Consider the following 25,449-nt stretch of genomic DNA (forward strand, 5'->3'; position numbering starts at 1 on the left):
CATTGCATACCCTTTGTATCAACATACCTTGCATATTCATTTCTATCCAGTTTTTCTATAATTCACATAATAATCTAAAAATAGGTTATTAATAATGCTAGTAATGTTTTTTTGAATGCTTTGTCTCAACATTGATACTAAAGTCACGGGTTTTAAGAGCTAGAAGCTCTCACGCCTTCCCCAGTATTTCCAAGCTGAAGAAGCCTCCTAATAACTGAATAGGTGCCTGGATATCTTCTTCCCCTCTCAAACCTTGTGTCACATTGTCAGCCTCAGCATATGCAGGTAATGCTGCATTTCGCCTGTCCCTGTAGCCCTGGCACCGATGGTCCCTGAAGCTCTATCTGCAGTCTGCATAACAGAGGCGCTACTGCTCAGCAGTATAGCATTTCAGATATACCCCAGGGGTGGATCCAGGGGTGGGGCTGCTGTGGCCTCCACCCATCAGGTCAGTGATTGTGAAGGATTTGAGGGCAAGAGTCAGACTGTTCGTTGCATGGTAGTGTGTGTGAGATGGAGTTCAGGACAATGCTGGTGTCTGTCTCACTGTGCAGGCTAGTACGCTTAAACTGTCAGCAAACTCATGTTTTGAGATTCATCTTTTTTTTCCAGATAATATGGCACCCAACAGTGTTGAAAAGAAAAGATAGCTTATTAAATAATTTGCTTTGCTGTATGTAAGCTAACTGAAGGTAAACATTGGCACCCGTGAATGTTATGGTTGAATGCAAACATCAGCAATCTTTGAAATGAATTTGAAGTAACATCTGCGTCCCTTAGACCTATTTCTAAAAGGTTATCCCATCCATTTAAATTATGATGGTCCCTGGAATTAAAGGTTTTGCTACTTTTGCCCCTGAAGTGGAATTGTGACCCTTTATGCCCCCACCTAAATAAATAAAAATAAAAACAAATAAATCATAGATACTCCTGCCTAAATTCCCTTTTGCATCATCGAAAGACAGCTAAGTGAGATCTAGCTACTAAAATAGGTAGGTATGATCTAGTCTGTTAAAAGCTTTTTCGTGAACAATTGACAATCATATCATAGCAGGTAGTCCAGGGTGCTAGTAACACCATCTGCAAGGTGCTTTGTAGACCTCTGTTAAAAAGCACTGTACAAATAAAACTTCACTTACTTACCTACCATGGTCATGGGTTTGAACAGGGAACACACCATCCAACAGATAAATATATCCACTGCTCTGGATAAAAGCATTTGTGAAATGATGTAAATAATCAAATAACTCTTTTCTTTTATATGAATGATGAACACATGTGCCATAAGTCTGAAAATGCCTCTTAGACAGACACACTAATGTGGCTTTAGAAGACACACTAATGCCACAAGTCTCCAGCTCTTTAAAAGCCCAAAGCTGTTTTTCTTAAGAAGAAGAATGCTACCCTTGTGGAACTGGTTGGTGATCTTCCATCACATAGGGACCATTTAAAAGCCATATAAATCCATTCCAAGTACTTTCCCCAACCCCCCCAAACATTTATACAGCTCAGCCAGCAGCCCATCGATACCAGTTGCACACCCACTATGAAAGCAGCTGAACAGCAGTAGTTAGGTCCTAGAATTCAATGTCAGAGTACAGTGATCTGATTTGTGATGTCCCCACTTTAGGCAGTGCTATCAATAACTCCCCTCCTGCCAGATGGATCAAAGACATCAGCACTGTTGAGGTGTGTGATAGCCCTCCTGTCTGTTTCGGCATGCCCTGGAGTTGCCGTTCTACCATGGCAATAGAGTCAGAGCAACTGATCCTTTTGTCTTACCTTTCCTTCCAAATTGGAGAAAAGGGCATTCAGGCATCTGAAACTTTTAATGCTACAATAAGGGTGATGCTAGAATAATGCTCAATAATGCTCTGATAAGGGTTCCCTTTATCTAAGCCTGAAGAAGATAGAAAGATATTGTGCCTCTTTATTCTAACATGTTTTTTTTTTTTTTTTTATATCATTAATTAATAAGTATTTCTTATTGAATAAGAGTTATTCTTATTGATCATCTCATTTTCAGGTAGTTTGGTTTCAGATTTGTGAGTAGTTTGCTCTTATGGTTGGATGTGCAGTCCACTGCTTTGTGTTATTCCAACCCATTCCTTAACCCATCCACACATCCATGCACCTTAATTTGTCCATCAAGCACTACAGCAGACTACAAGAGAGACTCTTCCTCTTTTTGTGCTGGGTGGAAACTTCTCAAACACTTGCTATTATCATTTGTAGCATAGACCTTTACAACAAGAATCCATCCGTCCTATATTCTTGCTAAACTATGAGACCCTGGAGTTTCGTTTTTTTTAAACTCACAGCCCTGTACAGCGTCCAAGCTCTAACACACCTTCCACCTCATCAGTTTATTCTCTGGCCCTTCAGTGGATTGGATGTTTTGGCCCAGGGAAATCTGTGCAGAGCAATGGGGCCCCATACTGGAGCTGAAAACCCTGACACTAAAGCTAACAGTACTGTTAGCCTTGCACTGAACTTAGATCCGTAACTGAAAATGTGGTTTTCATGCCATCACATTTGCCATCTATCTTTTTGGCTTTTTCACAGTGGATTACTTGTATTAAAACTAGGTAATAAAAATAAAATAAAAAATTTTTAAAAATAGATAATTTTAAAAGGTAATTAAAAATATAATAGCAAAAAATATTTAAGGCAGTATTAGGAATTAATAAAAATTGGATAATAATGATTGTAATCATAATTAATATCTTATTTGAAGGTTTTGTTTCCTAATATACTCTTATATAAAAAAAAACACATTACAAAATTTAGTTTGCATTACCTTTTTGTTCAAGAAATTCAGAGAGTAAAGCTGTTCTTTTCAGAACGGTGTTTACACCTGATGTTTAATGATCTTGTTCTCAGCCTCTCCATCACCAAGCATGCAGAGAGTAAAAGAGAACAGATAAAAGCACTGGAGCAGAAAAGAGCAGCCTTGGCGCTCAGTCCTTGCAGAGATAATTCTCTTTTGTTTGCTTACTCTGTCAAAACTCACTCGCTATCAATTTATCCATATCTTGCAACAACAAAAAAAGGCATATATTTCCTGAAGTGAACAGAATTGGTAATCTTCCCCAACCTTGAGATGCCATGTCTCAAGTATATCGGAATATCTGAGAACGTGTCACCTCCCTGCGCCTCCTCATTGCCTGCTGCCACCTACATGCCCCTCCCTGCTCCACACCTTCCGTATCTGCACTCTGGTTCTTGCTGCCTCCATCCACGCCTGCACTTTCCTCGGGGGGAAAGCTCCGCCTCCACCAGGCTGACGCCACGCCTGCTGGGATCCTTCTGCCTCCAGCTAAGGCAGTCGCACCAGCGGCAGCATCCCATTCAGCACGTCCCAGCATGCCCTGCAACCTCAGACTGATCCCTGCATTGGCCTGCTACATTCTGACCCTCATGTCGTGTGGAGGGTGGACAGACTCTTCACATGGTAGAATGACACAGGACAATAATGGAGCAGCACTGTTCCCACAATATGCCTCACTGTAGATAGAGGAGACCTCTTTTTTCCTTAGTGAGAATTCTCCATGCAGTGGTGAATGTTATCCTCAACCCACACACACACACACACACACACACACACACACACACACACACACAGAGATACACTGAATGGCCACTTTATTAGAGACATCCATCTAGTAGCACGTCGTTCCTCCTTTGGCCTTCTGAAGCGCAGCATTTCATCGTGGCATAGATTACACTAGGTGTTTCTACACCTAGTCTGAATGGGTCAAGTCATTCTACTGGAATCTTGGCCCATTCAGACAGGATAGCTTCTTGTAGTTGCTGTTAATTATATGGGGTTTTTGACATGCTGTGAACAGCCCGGCCTACCTAATCCCAGAGGTGCTCTATAGGATTTAATACTATGGACTGGAAAGGCCACGGAAGCAAGAAACCCAGTCATGTTCCTGTAGCCAATTCTTGACTGTGTGATCCTTGTGGCATGGTACGTTGTCCTGCTGAAAGTGTCCTACTACCATAGGGTAAATAGCTGCCATGTAGGGATGCACTTACCCTTCCTGTCCAAATGTCCATTCACAGGTATCAGAGTGCAAAGAAAACATTCTCCACACCCTTATTCCACCACACCACTCCAAACTGTTGATACCTGACAGGATTGTTTATTGTTTCATGTTGCTTGCACCAAATTCTGACCCTCCCCTGAGCATGTAACAGAAATCTGGATTTATTTGACCAGGCAATGTTTTTCCAATAATCAGTTATTAATCAGTGATCCAGTTTTTGCGCTCTTTTGCCCTTTGGAGTCCTGCCTTTGAGTGGCACTCAAACTGGTTGATTGCTGCTGTAGCCCATCTGTGCTAAGGAACGATGAAGATGAGTTGTGTATTCAGACACGTTAGTTGGAGCACCAGCATTGCTCTTGCCTGTAGTTTTGCTTTATTGTGCACCGCAAAACTGATGTTTTTCCTTGGTCACACCATCTTCTGTAAACTCTCGTCATGGTTGCACATACTGACCCCAGTTAGTCTAGCATCACTGACCACACCTTGTTCTAAATCGGTTAGATCGCTCGATTTTCCCATTCTGATGTGGATTCACACTGAAACTGATCCAGGAAAACTTGCACGCATTATTTTGTGCTGTATTCGGGAGTTCAGTGCCTAATTTCCCTACAGCGATTCTCCAATCTCCGATTGTGAAAGGGCAGGTGTCTAACAGATTGGCCATTCAGTGTGTGTGTGTGTGTGTGTGTGTGTGTGTGTGTGTGTGTGTGTGTCTGTCTGTCTGTCTGTCTGTCTGTCTATACATCTGCCTTTATATTATGTCTTCAATTTAACCACCAGAGGTTTCCCATTATGGCTCATCAAGTATCGTGTGGGCTGTTGTTTATGAATATAGAGTCTGTATTGGTGAGATAATGACAGTAGTATTGTTCTCTCTTATTATGACATTGATGAGAAAGTGCATGTAATAACCCTCTTCATATTAGATCATTATTGTCCCACAGCTGGAGCAATGGAAGGCAGCAATTCTTTGGCCACTGGTGAAGGTTAAGCCAGCCTGAAAAAAATTTGTTGGCATCCCATAATACTTGCTGTGCGGGGCCGCCTGTCTTGGGGCCAGCTGTCTCCACGCAGGTCCGAGCGGTTGCTAGGAAGCCGTGGTGTAATCCTGGGATGGGCTGGCAGAGTTAGGCTTGTGCATGCTCCAAAGATGTGCAATGCTCTTAGGTACAAAGTGCAAATGCAGTTGACCTGTCTCTCTCTGTTCAGTTCAAAAATGCTTCTTTGGCATGAATGCTAAAAGTAAGAATATTAGTAATATTAACATAACCAGGAAAGGGGAAATAGGTAGGAATAAAACAGAAAAAAATTACATTATCTACAAAACAGATTATTAAGAGTGATTAATCCACAGTTCTGACCATCTGAAGTGGTGGTGGGGGGGAGGGTCTGGATTACTGGATGTCTCTTAAGCAGTGACAAGATGCTACAAATCTTGCTGCTTGCATAATCACTCTTCTCTCCAAAGATACAGGACAGCTTTTCCTTATTACATGCAGTCTATAAATTCTCTCCCTCTCTATCAACACAAATAGTTTCTCTGCTGAAGCCACCATCAGGCTAATGAATTGTATGTCACATGGGTATGTGTTCTGTTATACACATTCCAGTGTTATGTGATAAAATAGCCAGTGTGAGAGAACTTGTGTTACAGCATGGATGTGTCCTATAAGACTGGCTGCTTACCCAAACCCCACCTATCTCCTTTTCTCTCTCTCTCTTTCTCTCTCTCTTTCTCTCTCTCTCTCTCTCTCTCTCTCTCTCTCTCTCTCTCTCTTCTTTGACTCTCTCGCTCTTTCTCTTTCTGTTTCTTCCTCTTTACCTATCCTTTTCTTTCTGTGTCTCTCTCTCTCTCTCTCTCTCTCTCTCTCTCTCTCTCTCTCTCTCTCTCTCTCTCTCTCTCTCGCTCTCATTCCCTCCATCAATCTCTGCCACTTTTTATCTGCCCATTTTTTTTATAATATCACTCTATTTCTTTCTCTATTCTTCTATTCTCTTTATTTGTTGTGGCCATGAATCGTACATAAGAAAGGGAGACATTTGGTGAGCCACAGGGAGAGGAGTTGAGAGAGAGAGAGAGAGAGAGAGAGAGAGAGGGAGAGGGGGGAGCCATAAAGTGATATGGCCGCGTTCGGCTTGTACACTTTAGCGCTGTTCAGTAGCCTGTTTAAATCCAAAAGCAGCCTACGCTCTCTACTTTCTTTATCCAACTTGACCTCCATTTTGTCCCTCCTTTTGTGTTTTTGCGGCTCCGCTCTTCTCTGCTCTTGGTCTGAAGGACAGCAGTGTTGGGGCTTTGCTGTGCGTGTCGTAGCCAAGGGTGTCATCCTCTCCATGCGCCATTCCTCTTCAGTGCACTGCGTCTCTCTATAGTCTAGTATAATATACGCTGCACAGACGTGCAGTATATGCGTTCGGTGTATGCAGTACAGATAGAGCGATGGAGATGTCTGACAGGAGCGGTCTAAGATGTAGCCCTCACCCTCCTACTCTTCCACCGCTGTTTCAGGTGGCCCACATGTCCTGCTGGTGTAATAGAAAAACAACAGCCTAGACTTGCAGCATGCTTACACTCAGTGAATATAAATTATGTTTCTCCTGCCCTCTTTTACTCATTCTCCCTTGCTTGCTTTTGCCATCTCGCTCTTGCTCTCTCTCTCTCACTCCATCTTTCACTTGCGCTCTCTCGCTCTCTCTCGCTCTCTCACTCTCTCTCACTCTCCCTCATTCTCTCTTGCTCTCACTGTCTCACTCTGTCTCACTCTCTCATTCTCTCTTGCTCTCACTGTCTCTGTCTCGCTCTCTCATTCTCTCTTGCTCTCACTGTCTCACTCTGTCTCGCTCTCTTATTCTCTCTTGCTCTCACTGTCTCACTCTGTCCCGCTCTCTCATTCTCTCTTGCTCTCACTGTCTCACTCTGTCTCGCTCTCTTATTCTCTCTTGCTCTCACTGTCTCACTCTCTCTTGCTCTCTCATTCTCTCTTGCTCTCACTGTCTCTGTCTCGCTCTCTCATTCTCTCTTGCTCTCACTGTCTCACTCTCTCTCGCTCTCTCATTCTCTCTTGCTCTCACTGTCTCACTCTCTCATTCTCTCTTGCTCTCACTGTCTCACTCTCTCTCGCTCTCTCTCATTCTCTCTTGCTCTCACTGTCTCTGTCTCACTCTCTCGCTCTCTCACTCTGTCTCACTCTCTCATTCTCTCTTGCTCTCACTGTTTCACTCTGTCTTGCTCTCTCCTTCTCTCTTGCTCTCACTCTCTCATTCTGTCTTGCTCTCTCCTTCTCTCTTGCTCTCACTGTCTCACTCTGTCTCACTCTCATTCTCTCTTGCTCTCACTGTCTCACTCTCTCTCGCTCTCTCTCATTCTCTCTCTTGCCTGCTCTCTCTCACTTTCTTTTTGTCCCATTGCTCTCTCTGTCTCCTCATTTGCTGTCTCTTGCTGGTACTATGGAGCTATGGAGTGGTATACTTTTGGTTCATGCTCTGCGTGGGTGTATGCGTGTGTGTGTGTGTGTGTGTGTGTGTGTGTGTGCACGCGTGTGCGTGTGTGTGTGTGAATCGATCCTTAAAGATCACAGAAGTCTAAATACGTGTGAGAGATCAAAGAGGAGAGAAGTGAAGACACCAGGCATGCCAAAGATCACAAGGCCTGTGTGTGTGTGTGTGTGTGTGTGTGTGTGTGTGTGTGTATGCGTGCGTGCGCGCGTGTGCGTGTGTGTGTGTGTGTGTGTGTGCGCGCGTGCGTGTGCGCGCGCGCGTGTGCGTGCGTGCGTGTGTGTGTGTGTGTGTGCGTGTGTTCAGCAGTTACTAGTAAGTTGTATGTTCTTTGTTGCTGATGGAGTCGATGCTGATATGAAACAATTCATTAGTTTTTGTGTATGAGCCTACAACGTGTGTCCCTTTTCTTTTCACAGAAATCCAGACACAAGCACATTTAAACACATGTACACACCATAATCACATGCACAGTCTGGTACTGACAAAATAACACTTCACTGACACTTTTAGACACATTTTTTTTCCCCCACATGAACACACACATAAAAACAATGAAAAGATTATTCAAATCCGCAAATGAAGGACCCAAACATGCACACAAACACGCCACAGCTGTAGTCTGAGTTGAAGGAGCCCAGCTATCATGTCATTTCAGTCTTCCACAAGACATCAGCTTGGCTAATGCATCAGCAGTCTCACACACACACACTTCATGTGAGTCTCCTACCATTTTTTCTTGTTGTTAGTCTACAATAATTTTAAACCACTCCACATATGCATGCGTGTGTGCACATACACACACACACACACACACACACACAGAAAGTTAACATCAGAGAGTGTTTATAGATTTCTAAGACCTTTGGCAAGTGCAGAGGTACACTTTCAAAGACTCTGGTCTTTACCGGCCCCCTGCTTAGAGCTTCAGAGGGAGACATGGCTCTCTCTCTTCACACACACACACACACACACACACACACACACACAAAGTATTCATCTGTGCCTGCTCAAGGCTCACCCCTGCATACAAGGGCCACTGTTACTGTAACTAAGTGAATTCAGGTTAGCAAAAATGAAATATACTTATATAGCATGCTTCATAAATCTTTTTAATATGTCTTATACAACCATAGAACCTTTAAAAAATGTTTTATTAAGCTTAGTAGTAAGTATAATGTTTCCAAAAAGTAGAGAAAAAGATCTTCAGACATTTTCCTATTTGATATGCAACTCCTTCTTGAATAAATGGAATGTGGCACTATTGCCCTTTACTTCTGGAATGTTCTAAGAAGCCCAGCCATAATGTGACTATTTAAATATAGCACCTAGAGGCACTTGTTGTCATGATGAGGGAGGCCCAGCAACCATGGCAATATGCAAATGTGGAATGGGAACTTGTCGTCTTGTTGGATGAGGGACAGTGGCATGACACGATGACATAACAATATCTCAGATGGTGTTTTGACAAGAGCTCTGTTCTGGTCATACTGAATCATCACACACACACACACACACACACACACACACACACAAATAAATGCAAAGAGGCATGTAGGAACTGTCTATAGTGAATCACTCACGTACACACACATAAATAGCAGCATACACAGACATATAAGTTGAGGCAAACAATTGCATCCATGCACACAAACATTTTTATGGTAAATCAGTGAGTAGCAAAGCCTAAGCAGAAAGGGTGTAACACTGCACACATGTGAAGGTTCCCTACAATTTTTGATTTTGAGAATCTATTTTGTTATGCGTTGAAAAAGCTTTTTATTCTACAGACCTATTTTTATATACTACACAGATTGGTCTATTTGTAGTCTGTTTGAGTCTTCACACAGACTTTGCGAATGCCTGGCACACCAGCCCTCCAACAAAAATAAGTCCCAAAAACCACAAGCTTTAGAAGTGATAAGCGACTTCTGACAAACAGCCCAAAGTCATTTGGGTGGGGGTGCCGAGCGCAGAGTTTCTCCACCCTTTCTCCACCCTGACGGCGTGCACACAGATGTCTCGTTTTGATCACCAGCAAGCGTTTCCATACAGGATCGTCAAATGAGAGCGTGAAGATCAAAGAGAGTGTCAACAGTGCAGCTGTAAAGTACAACAGGCTGTTTCCAACATTTACTTTTCCAATACAATGTCGATATCATTACACCATTACTGAGTAGACACCACACACACACACACACACACACACACACACGCACACACACATACACGCACGCACGCACGCACGCACACACACACACACACACACACACACACACACACACACGCACACTGACTGCTGAAGGAACATAAAGTGTAGTCATTAGATGGACTTTAGTATTTCCAAGGGGCTGCTAATATGCCAGTGAAGTAACCCTAAAGGAACTCTGCAGTAGCACAGGGTGCTGCACTGATACTGACGCACACCATTCAGCACCAGATAACATGTGGTTGGTTCAGCAGTTTTGAGGTTGTAGGTATGTGTGCATGGCCCAGTCACCCTGTACTCTGGAGAAAAGCAGTGAATTACACATTCTCTCTCTCTCTCTCTCTCTCTCTCTCTCTCTCTCTCTCTCTCTCTCTCTCTCTCTCTCTCTCTCTCTCTCTCTCTCACACACACACACACTCTCACACACACACACACACACACACACACACACACACACACATAATCAGTCACTCACTCCCACAAAAACACAAACACACACATACACACAAAGATATATGTACAATGATGCTATTAAATGTAGGTATGTTCAGTATGTGTCAGGGGAGTCTTAGCCTATTTGTTAAATTTAATCATTGTGTCCATTGTTACATAAGACAAATTTGTGTACATTATTGTGTGTTTGTGTGTGCGTCTGCGTGTGCATGTGTGTGTGTGTGTGTGTGCGCATGCTGGCTATTACTTTTCTGTGTCTGTGTTTGTGGCCCTGTGCCATTTTGTGTGAGTATATGTGTATATTCTCATGTATGCGTGTGCATGTGTACAGTGGATTGGAGTGCAAGTGGGTATTTTTTAACTCTAATGGCATCTTTAGCAAGACTGTTACGATGGCAACCACGTTGCCAAGGAAACACTGCACGTCTCTTTGAATTAGAAAACTCTTCCTACTCTCTCCAATTCCTCTCTCTCTCTCTCTCTCTCTCTCTCTCTCTCTCTCTCTCTCTATCTCTCTCTCTCTCTCACTCTCTCTCTCTCTCGCCCCCTGTCTCTCTCTGTCTCTTCATCTGTCTGTCTGTCTGTCTGTCTGTCTAGCTCACTGTAGACATACACTACATGAGAAATACTGCAGGTCTAAATGCAGTTATATCTGAGGATTGTATGTCTACTGTGGGCCGTGGTGCTCACTCTGTATGCCAGACGAGACGTGTGCGTCCTCAGACCAATTTTGTTTCTTTTGAGTTTCATGAGTTTTTCCAGCAGCAATTCATATATCGTGTTTTTCATGACCCAATGGCATCTTTAAATTCTCTGTCTGTCTCTTTGTTTTTGACAGTGTCGTCGTTGTACCTAGCTGGAAAGAGTTGATGCAAAGACGTTCTTCCATACAATCGTGAAAAGTTTGAATAAAAAACAAATGTGTGAGAAGGAGTAAGATTGGTTTTGTGAGGGGGGGGGGGTGTGTGTCTTCATTTAAAGTTGTAGGGACAAGTGGACCTCCTCAAAAACTTAACAAAATAATGATCTCCTTAAACAAATGCAAGAAGAGGTGAACGAGGAGACAGGAGAGCAGAGAGAGAAGGAAGATTAGAAGAGAAGCAACGTGTAACGGATGTTAGGAAAGGGTTAGTGACAGTGTGTGTGTGTGTGTGTGTGTGTGTGAGACATTCAGAGACTAAGACTGGAGGGGAAAGGATGGAGTGTGTGTGTGTGTGAGAGCCACAGAGAATGAAAAAACTTGAATGAGGAGAGGGAAAGCAACTTGAACAGGAAAAGATGTGATGAGGGGAGGGCAAGGGGACACAGATGGAGCAATGAAGGGTAGAATTTGAATTTGGGTGGCAAGAAAGAGAGAGAGAGGAGAGATGAGCTGTAGTTGCAATAAGTGCATTCAAAGGAATTGTCCAGTGTTCTTAGTCTTATCTCTATGTACAGCATTTGTAGCATATGTTTGAATATAATGACAGTCTAAGGGCAGTTCATCTCTTTCTCAGCAACTGCCCTGAGGTTTTTATTTTAAGTGTGTTGTGAATTGATGTTTTTTTCTTTCCAAAGTACAGGTAAACATGTCAAAATTGTTGTCCATAGATGAAGTAGACTAAAATTAGAGACACACACACACACACACACACACACACACACACACACCTGCACATGCGCACACGCACACATGCAAACAGATAGTAGAGAGAGATAGCTCATCTTAAACAGAAGACATTGACACATTCAGTTTCAAAGCACCGTAAACAGCTGTGATTGATTCAACTAATGAAAGTTAATGAATCTATCTCAGAACTGAACAGTAAACATTACAGGAAAACAACCCCTGTGCTGTTGTGTGTGTGTGTGTGTGTGTGTGTGTGTGCGCGCGCGCGCGCGCGTGATCCACCTTAATTTTGCTCCCCACAGCTCGGAACAAGCTCTCAATAGTATTTAGTTCATAATGCATCGACCTTACTGCGGTTGGATACACACACACACACACACACACACACGCACACGCGCACGCACGCACGCACGCACGCACGCACGCACACACACACACACACACACACTCACTCGTATCTCTCTCCATCTTTTCTGTTTTCTTCTGCTCACCTCTTTCACCCTTCACTCACTCTTACCCATCTTCCTCAGGTTCTCATTGTCTCTCTCTGTCATGTGTCATGTTCATCATTGTGTGGGATTCCCAGCCATCACTGTTCTTAATGGCAAACCATTAAGATGTTATTACACCTCTATTGCACCTGTTCCTTTCTGTTTCACTGTCATCCAGTATGGCTACCGCAAGCACATCACCAGGGTGGTACACTGTGTAATGCTTATGAGACCATTTGCTCATGGTACTTCAATATACTTGAAATATGTTTGCTATAAGTGTGTGTGTGCGCACACACGTATGTCAGGAAGTGATTAATGGCCTTTATCCCTTCTTTTGCTAACAAGCTTAATGAACTCCAAAGGACTGAGAATTTAATTAGCTGCCAGGGTTGAAGGGCATCGAAACATATTAACTCCACCCTCTTACTGTCCCTGTCTCTCATTTCTCCTCTCTAAATTCCCTCTCCCTCTCTCTCTCTCCCTCTCTCTCTCTCCCTCTCTCTCTCTCTCTCTCCCTCTCTCTATCTCCCTCCCTCTCTCTATCTCCCTCTCTCTCCCTCTCTCTATCTCCCTCTCTCTCCCTCTCTCTCTTTCTCTCTCTCTCTCTCTATCTCCCTTTCTCCCTCTCTCTTTCTTTCCCCTCCCTCCCTCCCTCTCTCTCTCTCTCTCTCTCTCTCTCTCTCTCTCTCTCCCTGTGACAGTCCATGTCACTACATTGCTCCTGACCGCACTGACTGGCTTGCCGGACATATTGAGGTGAATGACACATGTTCCAATAGGGCAGTCACCTGCTCCTGCACTTCCTGGACCAGCTGAGTGCCCAGAGTGGCGGGAGCAGTGAGTCGGGAGAGGAGAAGCTGGTGCCCTGCTGGCAGTGGCGTGCCAGCGAGACGTTAGGAGGACTCTCTGTGATTAGAACGTGCTGTCAAGGCTAATTTTAGAGCCCGGAGATTGATCTCCTTTGATTACGAATTCATCGGAGGATAAAGGCCTGAGGAAAGGAGCCTCTGCTCCTCTTTGAAGACTCAGAGCGGTGTGGGTGGAAAGAAGATGACGAAGAAACAGCATTCGATAGACCTACAGTGGTGGAAAAGACACAAAGAGAAAGAAAAATATGCCGGTTTTCACAACTCACTGCTGTAGCGCTTTGGTAGTGCTGGTGTGACATCGAGATACACTACACAGAGCTCCGTGGTTAAAGTGGCAGCGGTAGCTCCGTGGTTAAAGTGGCAGCGGTAGCTCCGTGGTTAAAGTGGCAGCGGTAGCTCCGTGGTTAAAGTGGCAGCGGTAGCTCCGTGGTTAAAGTGGCAGCGGTAGCTCCGTGGTTAAAGTGGCAGCGGTAGCTCCGTGGTTAAAGTGGCAGCGGTAGCTCCGTGGTTAAAGTGGCAGCGGTAGCTCCGTGGTTATAGTGGCAGCGGTAGCTCCGTGGTTATAGTGGCAGCGGTAGCTCCGTGGTTAAAGTGGCAGCGGTAGCTCCGTGGTTAAAGTGGCAGCGGTAGCTCCGTGGTTAAAGTGGCAGCGGTAGCTCCGTGGTTAAAGTGGCAGCGGTAGCTCCGTGGTTAAAGTGGCAGCGGTAGCTCCGTGGTTAAAGTGGCAGCGGTAGCTCCGTGGTTATAGTGGCAGCGGTAGCTCCGTGGTTATAGTGGCAGCGGTAGCTCCGTGGTTAAAGTGGCAGCGGTAGCTCTGTGGTTAAAGTGGCAGCGGTAGCTCCGTGGTTAAAGTGCTCAACTTGTATTCGGAAGGTTGCCGGTTCGAGTTTCATCGCTGCCAGGTTACCACTGTTGGGCCTCTGAGCAAGGCCCTTAACCCTCAAGTTGTATTAAGTCATAATTGTAAGATGCTTTGGATAAAAGCATCAGCTAAATGCCAGAAATGTAGATGTAAATTGGTGCCCACATGCTGGTGTAACTACACACTGCTTCTAATTATATGTTTTAAAGCTACCCTCAGTGTGATTTAATTGTTTTGATTCAGAATACCATGTAGATTTTTTACAGATTACAGATTTTACAGATTTATTTAGATTACACATAGTGGTTTAAGTAAATATATAGGGGCAGGGATCAATGAACATAAAATATACTCACGGATATTTTTGAAAACTTTATTAAATATGAAAAGTTTGTTCCAAATTCCCGATAAAGTTATTCCTGATAAAGAATGACCTTGTAGTGTCTACCTGACATGGAAACTGACACCATGCTCAACAGAATATCCTTCTCAAAGTCATCCTGAACCACACAAATGCTTTCTTCCATTCGACCCACAACCTTTGAATTGTTTTTGTTTTTTTTCACAGTCATTATCTGACTCATTTTTATTGTTAGCACAGCTACTGCCTATTAAACCATATTTTAGTAATCTAGCCATCACAGCAGGCTACAAAAAAGCTTGGAATAGCTAACATCACATGATGGAAATGTTAATGTTACAGTTGCTGAATTCTGACAAAATTGGAGTTTATGTGATTTGTAATAAAAGGCTATGGATCTTGTGCAGGAATGTAGTGAAAGGATTTATTTTGTTATTAAGATTGTATATTTGTGAATGTGTAGAAATTAAACTGGTCTGGTGAGTTCTTAAAATGGGAAGAGTGAGATGAGGAAGCCTTGTGCACCAGGCAATAGGAAATGTTCACCCCTGTATAGGAGTGATATTGTTTGCTATTTGCTTTTTCCTGTGCCAGACTTTGAGACAGTTGGTTGTAAGGGATTTGACTTTTCATTACAGCTCTTTTAAAAAAACCTTTTTTATACAATAGACCCATTTTATTAATTTGTGAACAGTGTCATTAACTAATTATATTATTTAAAACCCAGGTTGCGGATGTGTGTGAGAGACAAAGAGTACAGAAACGTGTGTACATGACTCACGAGGAAGTCGATACATTTGTATATGTGTATTCTTATGCAGGAGAGGCAGAGGATGTGTGTGTGTGTGTGTGTGTGTGTGTGTGTGTGTGTGTGTGTGTGTGTGTGTGTGTGTGTGCTTGTTGTAGGCTGTAGTAATTTGTAATGTTCAGATGCTAAGCAACAGTATCTGTTGCTTTGAAAGATGAAGTATATTCATTCAGTCTGTGTATGTGTGTGTCTTTGGAAGATGAAGTGTTTTCAGCTCCCAAGTTATTACAACCTATTTCACTCTGACTGAAGCTCATCTGTCTGTGTCCCTGCAAAGGACCGTGTGTGTGTGTGTGTGTTTGTGTACATGCGTGCGCTCACCTATACCTGGGCATGCCGAGCCATCGTCCCTCCAGGAGCACATCATGCCTCTTTTTATCTCCCTCTTACTGTATGTGCAGTTCTTAACAGAATCAAACAGAAAGCCAATATAGAACATGTTTAGTTCTATATTGCATTTGTTTCCGTATTACTTCTACAGCAGTACAGTAACACACGCACCCTTACAGTATGTAGGCTGTTTCTGCTCGGCTTTTGTCACGTGCAGTCAACAGTTACCCTCTCCATCTGCTCACCAGTGCAGACGTCTCACGTGCCCCACCGTTTGCATTATGCAGATGCATGGGGCCAGGACGAGGTCCGCACGGCACCGCCACCACGCCGCGTGGGTGCACGCGGCGGAGCTGCCGTTGCCATAGCAATTTGTGCGGCCACATACTTACGAGCGCTAAAGGAAGTGTCAGGGAGTCACTCCAGCCCAGTGGATATTTTTAACATGGGGAGCATGCACCTGCTGTGGACGCTCCAGGCTCTCGCCGTTGCATGCCGTGATAAAAGCTACTTACTTTTGCCCCACCCTAAATGCTTCTTCTCTGGGTTTTATAAGACAGCTTTATGGACACACAGGGTGATGAATTTGGGCTTTTATGGAGGCTATGCAGGCAAACTATAATTTTAGACAAGAAGCCACTTCAGTTTTTTCTGGGAAATCAGTGCAGTCTTTTGGCTAGTTGGTTTTATGCTCCTGCCAGTGTTTACAGTCATCTCAGCTGCATATGGCCTGAGTTTGACGATGTGGAACTTTAGAATGGAATGGAATTTGATTGGTCACAGTCAACTCTAATACATTATGACATCAGTTATCTTTACTCCCTATCTAAGAAATAGCTTATGTCAGACCTGGACAATGTACTTAGGAAGTTTGGGCCAGTATGATATTAACCATCAAATCCAAGAACAGACCTATGGCATGTTGCTACAACACACTAATTCATAACAATTGACAATATAAAACTATCCAGACCTATTTCAGTACCTTTCATGGTTCTCACTTTGCCCAGACCTCGATCCATACCTTTTCAGTGCATCTGTAAACTACAGAATGATTGACGACCACTTGAGGTCATGGCTGAAATGGACAGCAGGGAGTCATCATTATGTTACTACAGGTATGAATGGGGGATTTGGCCTTCTATTATTCATACTCCATTTGCTCTTACACACATCAAATTAATGGCAAATCTGTGGACCGTAAAAATTGTTTGCATATTAGCACGCTAACCATCCAAACAGAGAGATGTCATTAGCATTTCAGTCAGTAACGCCTCCAAATTACTACCAAGTCTTGGATTTTAATGCAGAAAATAAACGAGTAGTAATATGATCATACATATGGAATAAAAGATTAAGTAGCTGAAATTTGGCCATTGGGAGGGAGGCTTAGAGAGAGAGGGAGGAAGAGAGAGAGAAATAGAGAGAAAGAGAGAAATTGAGAGAGAGAGAGAGAGAGAGAGAGAGAGAGAGAGAGAGAGAGAGAGAGAGAGAGAGAGAGAGAGAGAGAGAGAGAGAGACAGGAAGCGTATTCTTTTTGCTCTTTGCCAAAGCCTAGTTAGAGAGCCAAGAGAAGCGTAACTGCGACCTCTATACGAGATGCAGGAAGTCTCATTAAATTCAGCAGGAGTGTCTCCTCTTGGTCTGCTGCAGAGCAAATAGGGCCGAGGCTTCACCTGCTCCAAGACATGGAGTGCAGAGTCAGGTGGGAAGTTTTCAAAACTCCATCTCTCACCATAATTGCGGCAGTTACCAGTCCTCGGTGTAAACACGGTCAAACCCCACAATAACAACAATGACCTTCATGAAGGTCGTCCGCATCAACACCATCATCTCAGCCATCACTTACCTCCCTGCCTTGCTGTCACCATCTACTTTATTGTCATTTTCTGTAGTCTTCATCATCACCATCTTCCGTTTTATTTTCATCATCGCCTTCCTTGCAACTTTGTTACCAGTTCCAAACCCCACTGTTCCCGCTGTTCCGAACCCCGCTGTTCCGAACCCCGCTGTTCCGAACCCCGCTGTTCCGAACCCTGCTGTTCCGAACCCCACTTCACTGTTGAGAGTGAGTCATAACTCTGTTATGCTTTGTGTTTTATGCATGATTTATGCATGGCTATTAGAGCCAGATGCATGAACATAGCATTATCTCTTTAGTCTCATCTATACTCTTATCAAAAGTGTGTTTCCAAAGTGTGTGTGTGTGTGTGTGTGTGTGTGTGTGTGTGTGTGTGTGTTTGAGTGTATCAATGTGTGAATGTACCTGTACCTTATATCTTAGATGCATGCACAACAGAGAGGCACAGTTACATGGGTGGGACGATGGAGGCCGGTGTGGTTAATGTCAATGTGGTTAATGTACTGCAGATTACATGGAGCACTTTAGCAGAAGCATCTGTAGTGACAGAGTTAGAAAGGAACTCTGAACCCAGAAGAGACTCCAGGTGGATATGGTAACCTGGAAGAACAAAGGAAAAAAGATAAGACCAAATAGTAAAATGCAGATTAAAGACAAAGCGAAGGAGTGGATCATGAATGATGGAAGGAGAGACCATGGTGGGAAGAGGGAAAGACAGACAGGTGTGAGAAAGGTGTCTGCAGGTAGGGAGAGGCTTGGCATAGTGGACAAAGATAATGGAAGAGACACTTTCAACAATTAATGAGCATTTCATCTCATTTTTTGTGAGAGGCGAACCGAGTGGGGGAGGGATCAGAGAGGAGAGGAGCTGGCAACGAGCCTCAGGCCTCATATCCCTCTGAGCAACCTTCAGGCACAAACACTCGAAAAACGTGGCGAAGGAAGAGAGAAAAAGAGGTCGTTGTGACACAGAAAATGACTTAGGTCACCCACAGCGAGCGTGGATACGCTAGCCTGCTTTGTTAAGATAAAATAAGGAAATAAGGTGGACCTATTAAACCTTATTAAGACCCACGATCCTGTGCCAAACAGCATGACTGCCTGCATATCAATTTCAGGGTGGTGACAGTCCCATAACCCCCCACCACGCAGAGCCCTCAAATCTCTGTTCACTCTCAACTCATCCTGTCCGCTGCATCTGCATCAAAGACGAGGTTGAAAGGTGTCCTGCTTTTTATTTTCGACCCATTATGCTGTCTCGTCAAAGTCCGTTATGACAGGCATCATCCGCACAGATTGGTCTTTACCTTCCCGGACATAGATCAGAGGCATTTGCAGCTTGCACAGTCCATTAGTGTATTTTTCTCTCTAGAACTTGGGAATGATGAGTGGTTGGGTAAAGGAGGCAGGGCAAGCTCAGAGCTGCCCCCCACTTCTATGGCAGTGTTTACCTTGGCGATGCTGCTGTGGGCAGGCGGATGTTACCTTGGCAATGCTGCTGTGGGCAGGCGGATGTTATCTTGGCGATGCTGCTGTGCAATGTGGTTGTGTGCAGGCGCACAGATGTGCCGCAGATATGCGTGCGGGGCTATGCAAAAAGAAGGCTGTCCAGACATTGCTTGGAGAATCAGAAAGAGAGCGAGAGACAGGAAAATATACATGAATTATCTCCACTGGATGGAAATAGCTACATGTTTCAATCAATGTTTCAATCATGGGCTTCCTTCAAAAATAGATTTCAAAGAAAAGGGCGGGAGGGGGTGATATAATGGAATTAGGGTCATTGTCGTTAATTAAACTTCTGCAAGTGACGTGTAATTAATTTGGAGTGCATTTGATTAGAGTTTGATGGGAGTTACGGGGGGGAAAAAGTACGCTAGCAGAGTAGAGGGCAAAAGAGCAAAGTAACAAGACACAGAGGAGACCAGCTGGAGAGCTGCAAGGGTTTAGTGAATAGAAGAGGCACGACAAAAAGAAAAAAGCTTTGAAAATTGGCAAAGAATGGGAAGGTGGAAATGAAAAGGACCAAATGAATTAAACAAATTTTAAAAATGATAAAAAGAACAGGGCTGGGAATTAAACGCAGCGCACAGACGTGAGAGATGGTCGAGCGGTTGCATAATATGCCGCATGCGGTGATAAGCAGCGACAACGAAGGACAAAAAGAGAGAAAAGAGAGACTAAGGATGAACAGATGGATGATCTGGGACGTGTCGTCAGATGTCTCACGTTTCAAAGGAGCAAAGATGGATCACCTTAGGCAGATGAAATCTAGTTCCTAATACAATGGTCATGTAATGTTGGTCACCCCAGGCCTGTCTTTGAGCTGACGCAGATCACTGCGTCTAACGCTACCTAACAGCTCATGCATCTTCTCAGTCTGTTTTGCGGTGTATAAAACGGCATTCTGGCTTTCCTTGTTTAGAGAAGGACTATTTGGAATTGTCCTCAAAATATACGGTTTCAATTTATATTTAGTTGAATGTTAAAAGCGGAAGTCGCCTACATTACTTTTTATTCTTTTAACATACTTTTAACATTAGTTTAGTTTTTATTCTGAAGTGATCGTTTTTCTTGAAGGAATCTTGCTGGCATTTCAAAACATGTTTTATTACTAATGCAAAACAAGAAAGATTGAAGTAAACTATTTCTAAGCTTTATTTTCCTTATTTTGTTATGTTGTGTATTCCAGGGTTCCTCACATTAATTATTTCAGGGGACTTGATTATCCATGTATTTGTAGAAGCCGTATCGTATATGTTTGTTATTTGGGGACAATTAGCTATTTCTGAAGCTTTGCGTAGCATAACTGAAAATCTCTGATTCATTGGTCTCACTATGTGCATGTTGTGACTATCGCAGCAATGTCAGATGTGTCATAGGCTGTAATATTTGCTAAAAAGAGAGACTTGACGTGTTACACAGGTGGCTAATTCTGGGGTTTTGAGACAACAGGCTTTTAACTGTTCTTTTAATGGTGTGCCCATTATAGCCTAAGCAGCGTGGCCCTAATTGAGGTTAAACCAGAAACGCTGGTCAGTTCATCTGCAGAATACAACCTTTCCTGCCCACATTTCCCCTAATCCTTTGATGACTGAGCTTGTGAGAAGCAAGCGTATTATCTCTCTCTCCTTCTCTCTCTTTCTCAGGCTCTCTGGCTCTTTCTCCTGATCTTTTTTCTGTCTCACGGGTAGCTCTGAGTCATCTAGTAACTAGATTCCTGTCATATCCAGCATTCTGTCCTAACTCTACTACAATTCCATTCGGCAGGGCTGTACTATACAGTGTATGGATATTGCAAATTATTATGTGATGAAATAATGAAATAAATTTTTGTAAAATGGGTTCCATCTGTGATGGGCCTCTCTATATAGTATCTGTGATCCTAAAGTTTAGTTCTATGTTTTTTGGTTCTATGCCGATCCTGTGTTTATATATATATATATATATATATATATATATATATATATATATATATATATATATATATATATATATATGTGTGTATGTATGTGTGTGTGTGTGTGTGTGTGTGTGTGTGTGTGTATATATATTTATAGGCATGTTTATGTGGTTCTTTTTATGTATAAATTTAAGGATTCTACTTTCCAGCTATGCATGCTGTTCTCTGTCTATGCTGGTGTTGGCTGCGTTCTTTTCTATATTCACAGCAATGGGTGCTTAAGTTGCTCCTCGCTGTTGCATGTATGGCGGTGCATGGAAAAAGCTTGGTGTCTGCTGTTGTGTGCATTATTATTCAGAGTGACGTTCTCAGGAGGGAGTTGGTGCTCAGAGTGTCCTTCTCGCTAGCAAGTTGGTGCTCAGAGTGACCTTCTCGGGGCCAAGTTTGTGCCCAGAGTGACCTTCTCGGGGGCAAGTCTCCTTGCCTTTCTGCCCCGCCTTTGGCTGTATTTCGCAGTGTTTAGGGGATTAAGGGTGCAGTTGATGTTCAGATGGCTGACTGAGGCATGGGATGGTTGCTAAATTAGTTTGTTCTTGTCGTCGCAGCTCAAAACCAAAGTAGATCACCTGATTCAGTTTTGTTAATTCAAGGATGTTACAGTTTTTAGCATTTTTGGTAGATGTGTATAGGTTTTGAATTATCTGATGTGTACTGGCTTACCTGTGTTTAGAACGAGTTCCAAGATGTAAGATTTTGTTATTTTACATCTGGTATTAAGACCTGAAGCTCTAAAATGACTTCTCCCTTCCCAGTTTACCGTTAAAGCCAAAGGAGCACAGACAGTGAAACCACAGCCTTCCAGAGAAACCATAGGCAACTCTTCTTCTTTTCCACCTTCTGCCCTAATAGAGCGCTTTTGGACCCAGAACCCCGAACTGCTGAATTGACTGTTTTCATATTCAAATCTCTCCCCAGTCTATTGTAATTCCACCCTTTGCTCATGGCCTCTCCTGAGCGGCACGTGCCCACCACCAGACACACACACTTACCTGAGGAGTGATTTAAGGGCCTCGTTATTATGTGTGATATTAGAATGACTCCACTCATACAGTGGCACTGCAGGACTTTCTAGCCACTCTCTTGCCTTGCTTGTTAAAGGGAGAAAGCCGGCAAAACAGAACTCGGTGGTGGGGGATTAATATTAAGGTTTCGATGACTATTAGCGTCCGGTGTTTTTGTCTAGGACGGGTAGGCAAAGAAGTGAGAAGAACTTGCCATTTTTGTGCAAACGCGGTAAAACAGTGAAGAAAGAATGAACAGAGGCAAGTCTGCAGATTCAGTTCTTACTTAACTGTGAAGGACACATGACAGTGGTGAACCGTGTAACAACAAGGAAAGACAGAATGTGAGCTGGGCGTGGCAGGGGGGCGGGGCCTGAAGTGTGGAGTGACAGTACGGACAGAAATCAGAGATGGGAAAGGAAATTTAAAAAATATAGAATTAGATACAGGATTGTAGAACGGAAGAAGTAACTGAGGAAAAGAGAATTTGAAGTACTTTGTACTTATGTCGGTGTGTGTGTGTGTGTGTGTGTGTGTGTGTGTGTGTGTGTGTGTGTGTGTGTGTGTGAGAGAGAGAGAGAGAGAGAAAGAGAGAGACAGTGTTTGTTTTCTTACACTTCCAGGACTAAAATGTCCTGACTAAGTTGGAACGCTGAGTTAACCTACATTATCAGGACCAGTAAAATAGAACTGTTAAGGTGAAGTGCATTTTACAAAAGCTACATATTTTATATCTAAAAGAACAATTTCTTTTTGTTACTGAGGTTAAGGTTAGTGTTAGGAAATTATTATTACACTTTCATCCTTGCATATGAATAATACACAGTATGCACGACCACTGTACATATGCTACATATAATAAACAGGAACACATATATGTGTGTATTTTTAACATATATTTGGACACAAGAAAGCATGGGTATGCCTGCGTGCATATGTTTATGTCATTTCACATGCACTATTAAGCAATCAGGGAACTTCTCAACTAGGAGGTGGCGCTCCCTGTCTGTCAGTTGCTTTGCACATACACAGACAGCACATAGAAGAGTAGGCTAAGGAAGGGGCTTTGAAGAGACATCTGATTGGAGAGCATAGGATTGAAAGGAGGCAGTGGAGTCTTTCAGTGGCTGTCTAGTGGAAGTTAACAAGAACTGCAAATATCTCTTATGGCAGCTTTAATCGAACACTGGGGATTTCACTGGAAGCTTGGCCCCTCCACTCTCCTCTGCCTTGTCAGTTGTTGTTATCTCATTAAAGCCAAATCAAGGTAACGGATCAGTCCATTCTGCTCTCCGGGGGGGGGGGGGGGGGGGGGGGAGAGACTCAAGGGTATTGAGTTTAAAAGCTGCCTGGAATGTTGAGACCCAAGAGAGATGCAGAGTGCAGAGATAGGGAGCTAATGCAGCATCGCCTAGTGCAGTGTGACAGACGACACAACAAACACATATGGCTGATTTTGCCCACAAGCGCAGTCTGGATCGACCACTGCCCTCACGTGCACACACTTATGCATGAACACTATGTTTATGGACCAGAAAAATAACAAACAGATGATGCAATAACACATGAACAAAGAACTGTAATTTACTGGCATGTATGCTTTTTATCAACGACCACACATACGCAAACAAACACCGCTGTTCATAGCTGGCGTGCAATGTAGATAAGGGTGCAATTGCATTATGCAACATGCAAAGCCAGGCCTGCATAAATGATTTTCATGACATTTACCTCCTGTGCTCAACAAGGTCAGGAACATTTAGATTCACTAGGACGGCATTTAGATGTGTGCAATTGGTCTAACATTGTATGCAATGTCTGCACAGTCTTTACTTCTGCCATTCAGTTTTACCACATCAGATCCTCCGTAACCCCTGCTGTAACCTTCATAGCCCCCACTAAATGTCTCCATTTGAATGGTGTGTGAGTTCTAACAATTGAATAGCAAATACTGAATAATGTTGCACTAATAAGAGGTATAAGATTATGTGTGAAAATGGGATGTCTCTCATAAGCTGCCAGTTGTTGACTGGCCCCTTTGGTGTTTGTGCGTTTGTGTTCAGAGTGTTCTTTTTTGTACGTTGCAGGATGACCACTCAATGTTCTTCCAGTTTGGGCCATCGATCGAGCAGCAAGCCTCCGTCATGCTCAACATTATGGAGGAGTATGACTGGTACATCTTCTCCATTGTCACCACTTACTACCCTGGATACCAGGACTTCGTCAACAGGGTGAGAGAAAGTGTGTGTGTGTGTGTGTGTGTGTGTGTGTGTGTGTGTGTGTGTGTGTGTGTGTGTGTGTGTGTGTGTGTGTGTGTGTGTGTGTGTGTGTGTATGATTGTGTGTGTGCGCGCTCACATGTTTGTGTGCATGTGTGTGCTCGCATGTGTGTGCTTGTGCATGTGTGTGCGCAGAGAGAGATTTAGGTCCCCTGCCCATTATTTTATTCCCCCCACAAACATAGCAATGTTTTGTGTAGCTAAGTAGTTGTTCTCTTCTTAGGAAGCAGGTAAAATGCTTGTTTTTTGTGCTCATGCCTGGGATAAGGAATAATCTATGAAATACAAAGACATTTGGTATGAGATGTGTGTTTTTACCAAAGAACTGTATAGTGCGTTTGCATGCACATCGATGCATTTGTAATCAAGTTCTAGAATTGAATTTGCTGGTTTTGGTGTCAACACCTGTTTTTCTGGGCCACAAAATGGTGATTTTGCACAAGAGTCTTTGAAATCCCATCTTGATGAATGCAGAGCTGCCAGGGTGTCTCCAGGAGCACTCGTCACGGGAGGGCCAGCCTTTTGTGGCTGCTTTTCACTTCTCTGATAAGACAGTTGATGCTATTGCAGACATTTTTGTGCAGTCATGTCTGTAAAGGAGCAGAGTATAACAGTTTGTACATCTGTGCTTCTCTTATAAAGCCCTAGAAAAAAAACACTGCTGTGGGTATAGTGTCAGGAATGGTGCAGTATGGGAAATATAGTAGCCCAATGAACTGCTTTCTATAATGGCATACCACAGAGAACAGTTATATTCTCAGGGTATTGAAGTCCTATTTCTTCTTTTTATAGATGGTAGGTCATAATGACAAGTTAATAGTGTTGGTAAAGTTCTGATTTTAAAAAGCATTTTAAATCAGTGTCTCTCCTCTTGCTGAAGCACAGCTGTGTTCTGTAAAATGGAGAAAATGATTTTACATGTTGATTATTAGTACTTATTCAAAACACTTACAACGTTTATATGTTTGTAGTGTGTGGAGATGAGAGCCAGTCATTTTATGTCACAGCTCATTTCTTGGCTGAGCGTCTGAATTGAAATCATGTTTTGGAGTGACACTTGAGGATTTATTCCCAACTGGTAGTTCATAATTATAGTAATTCCAAAAAGTGCAGTCAGTTTTCTGGGTTGGGAATAGTAGTTGCATAGTGGAAAATGTAGTTGTTCAGAGTTTTGCAGTACTACATCTATGATTTAATGTGGGCTGGAATTTTGGTTTGTTCGATTGTAAGCTTAAAATCTTTTTCTCCTCTAGATACAAAACTCCACAGAGAACAGCTTTGTTTCCAGGTAGTAGAGGTCA

The 25,449-nt window shown here is 43.2% G+C and overlaps 1 protein-coding gene across 1 annotated transcript in view; it reads left to right on the forward strand.

The window, feature by feature from the left end:
* grin2bb (glutamate receptor, ionotropic, N-methyl D-aspartate 2B, genome duplicate b) overlaps positions 1–25,449 on the forward strand; it is an 80,488-nt gene that overhangs the window by 22,175 nt on the left and 32,864 nt on the right. The window contains exon 6 of the mRNA XM_035535037.1: positions 23,958–24,101. Within this exon, the coding sequence (XP_035390930.1) occupies positions 23,958–24,101 (144 nt within the window). The remainder of the gene's footprint in view (positions 1–23,957; positions 24,102–25,449) is intronic.

This window comes from Electrophorus electricus, chromosome 16 (genome assembly GCF_013358815.1).
Source record: "Electrophorus electricus isolate fEleEle1 chromosome 16, fEleEle1.pri, whole genome shotgun sequence".
Classification (NCBI taxonomy): Eukaryota; Metazoa; Chordata; class Actinopteri; order Gymnotiformes; family Gymnotidae; genus Electrophorus; species Electrophorus electricus.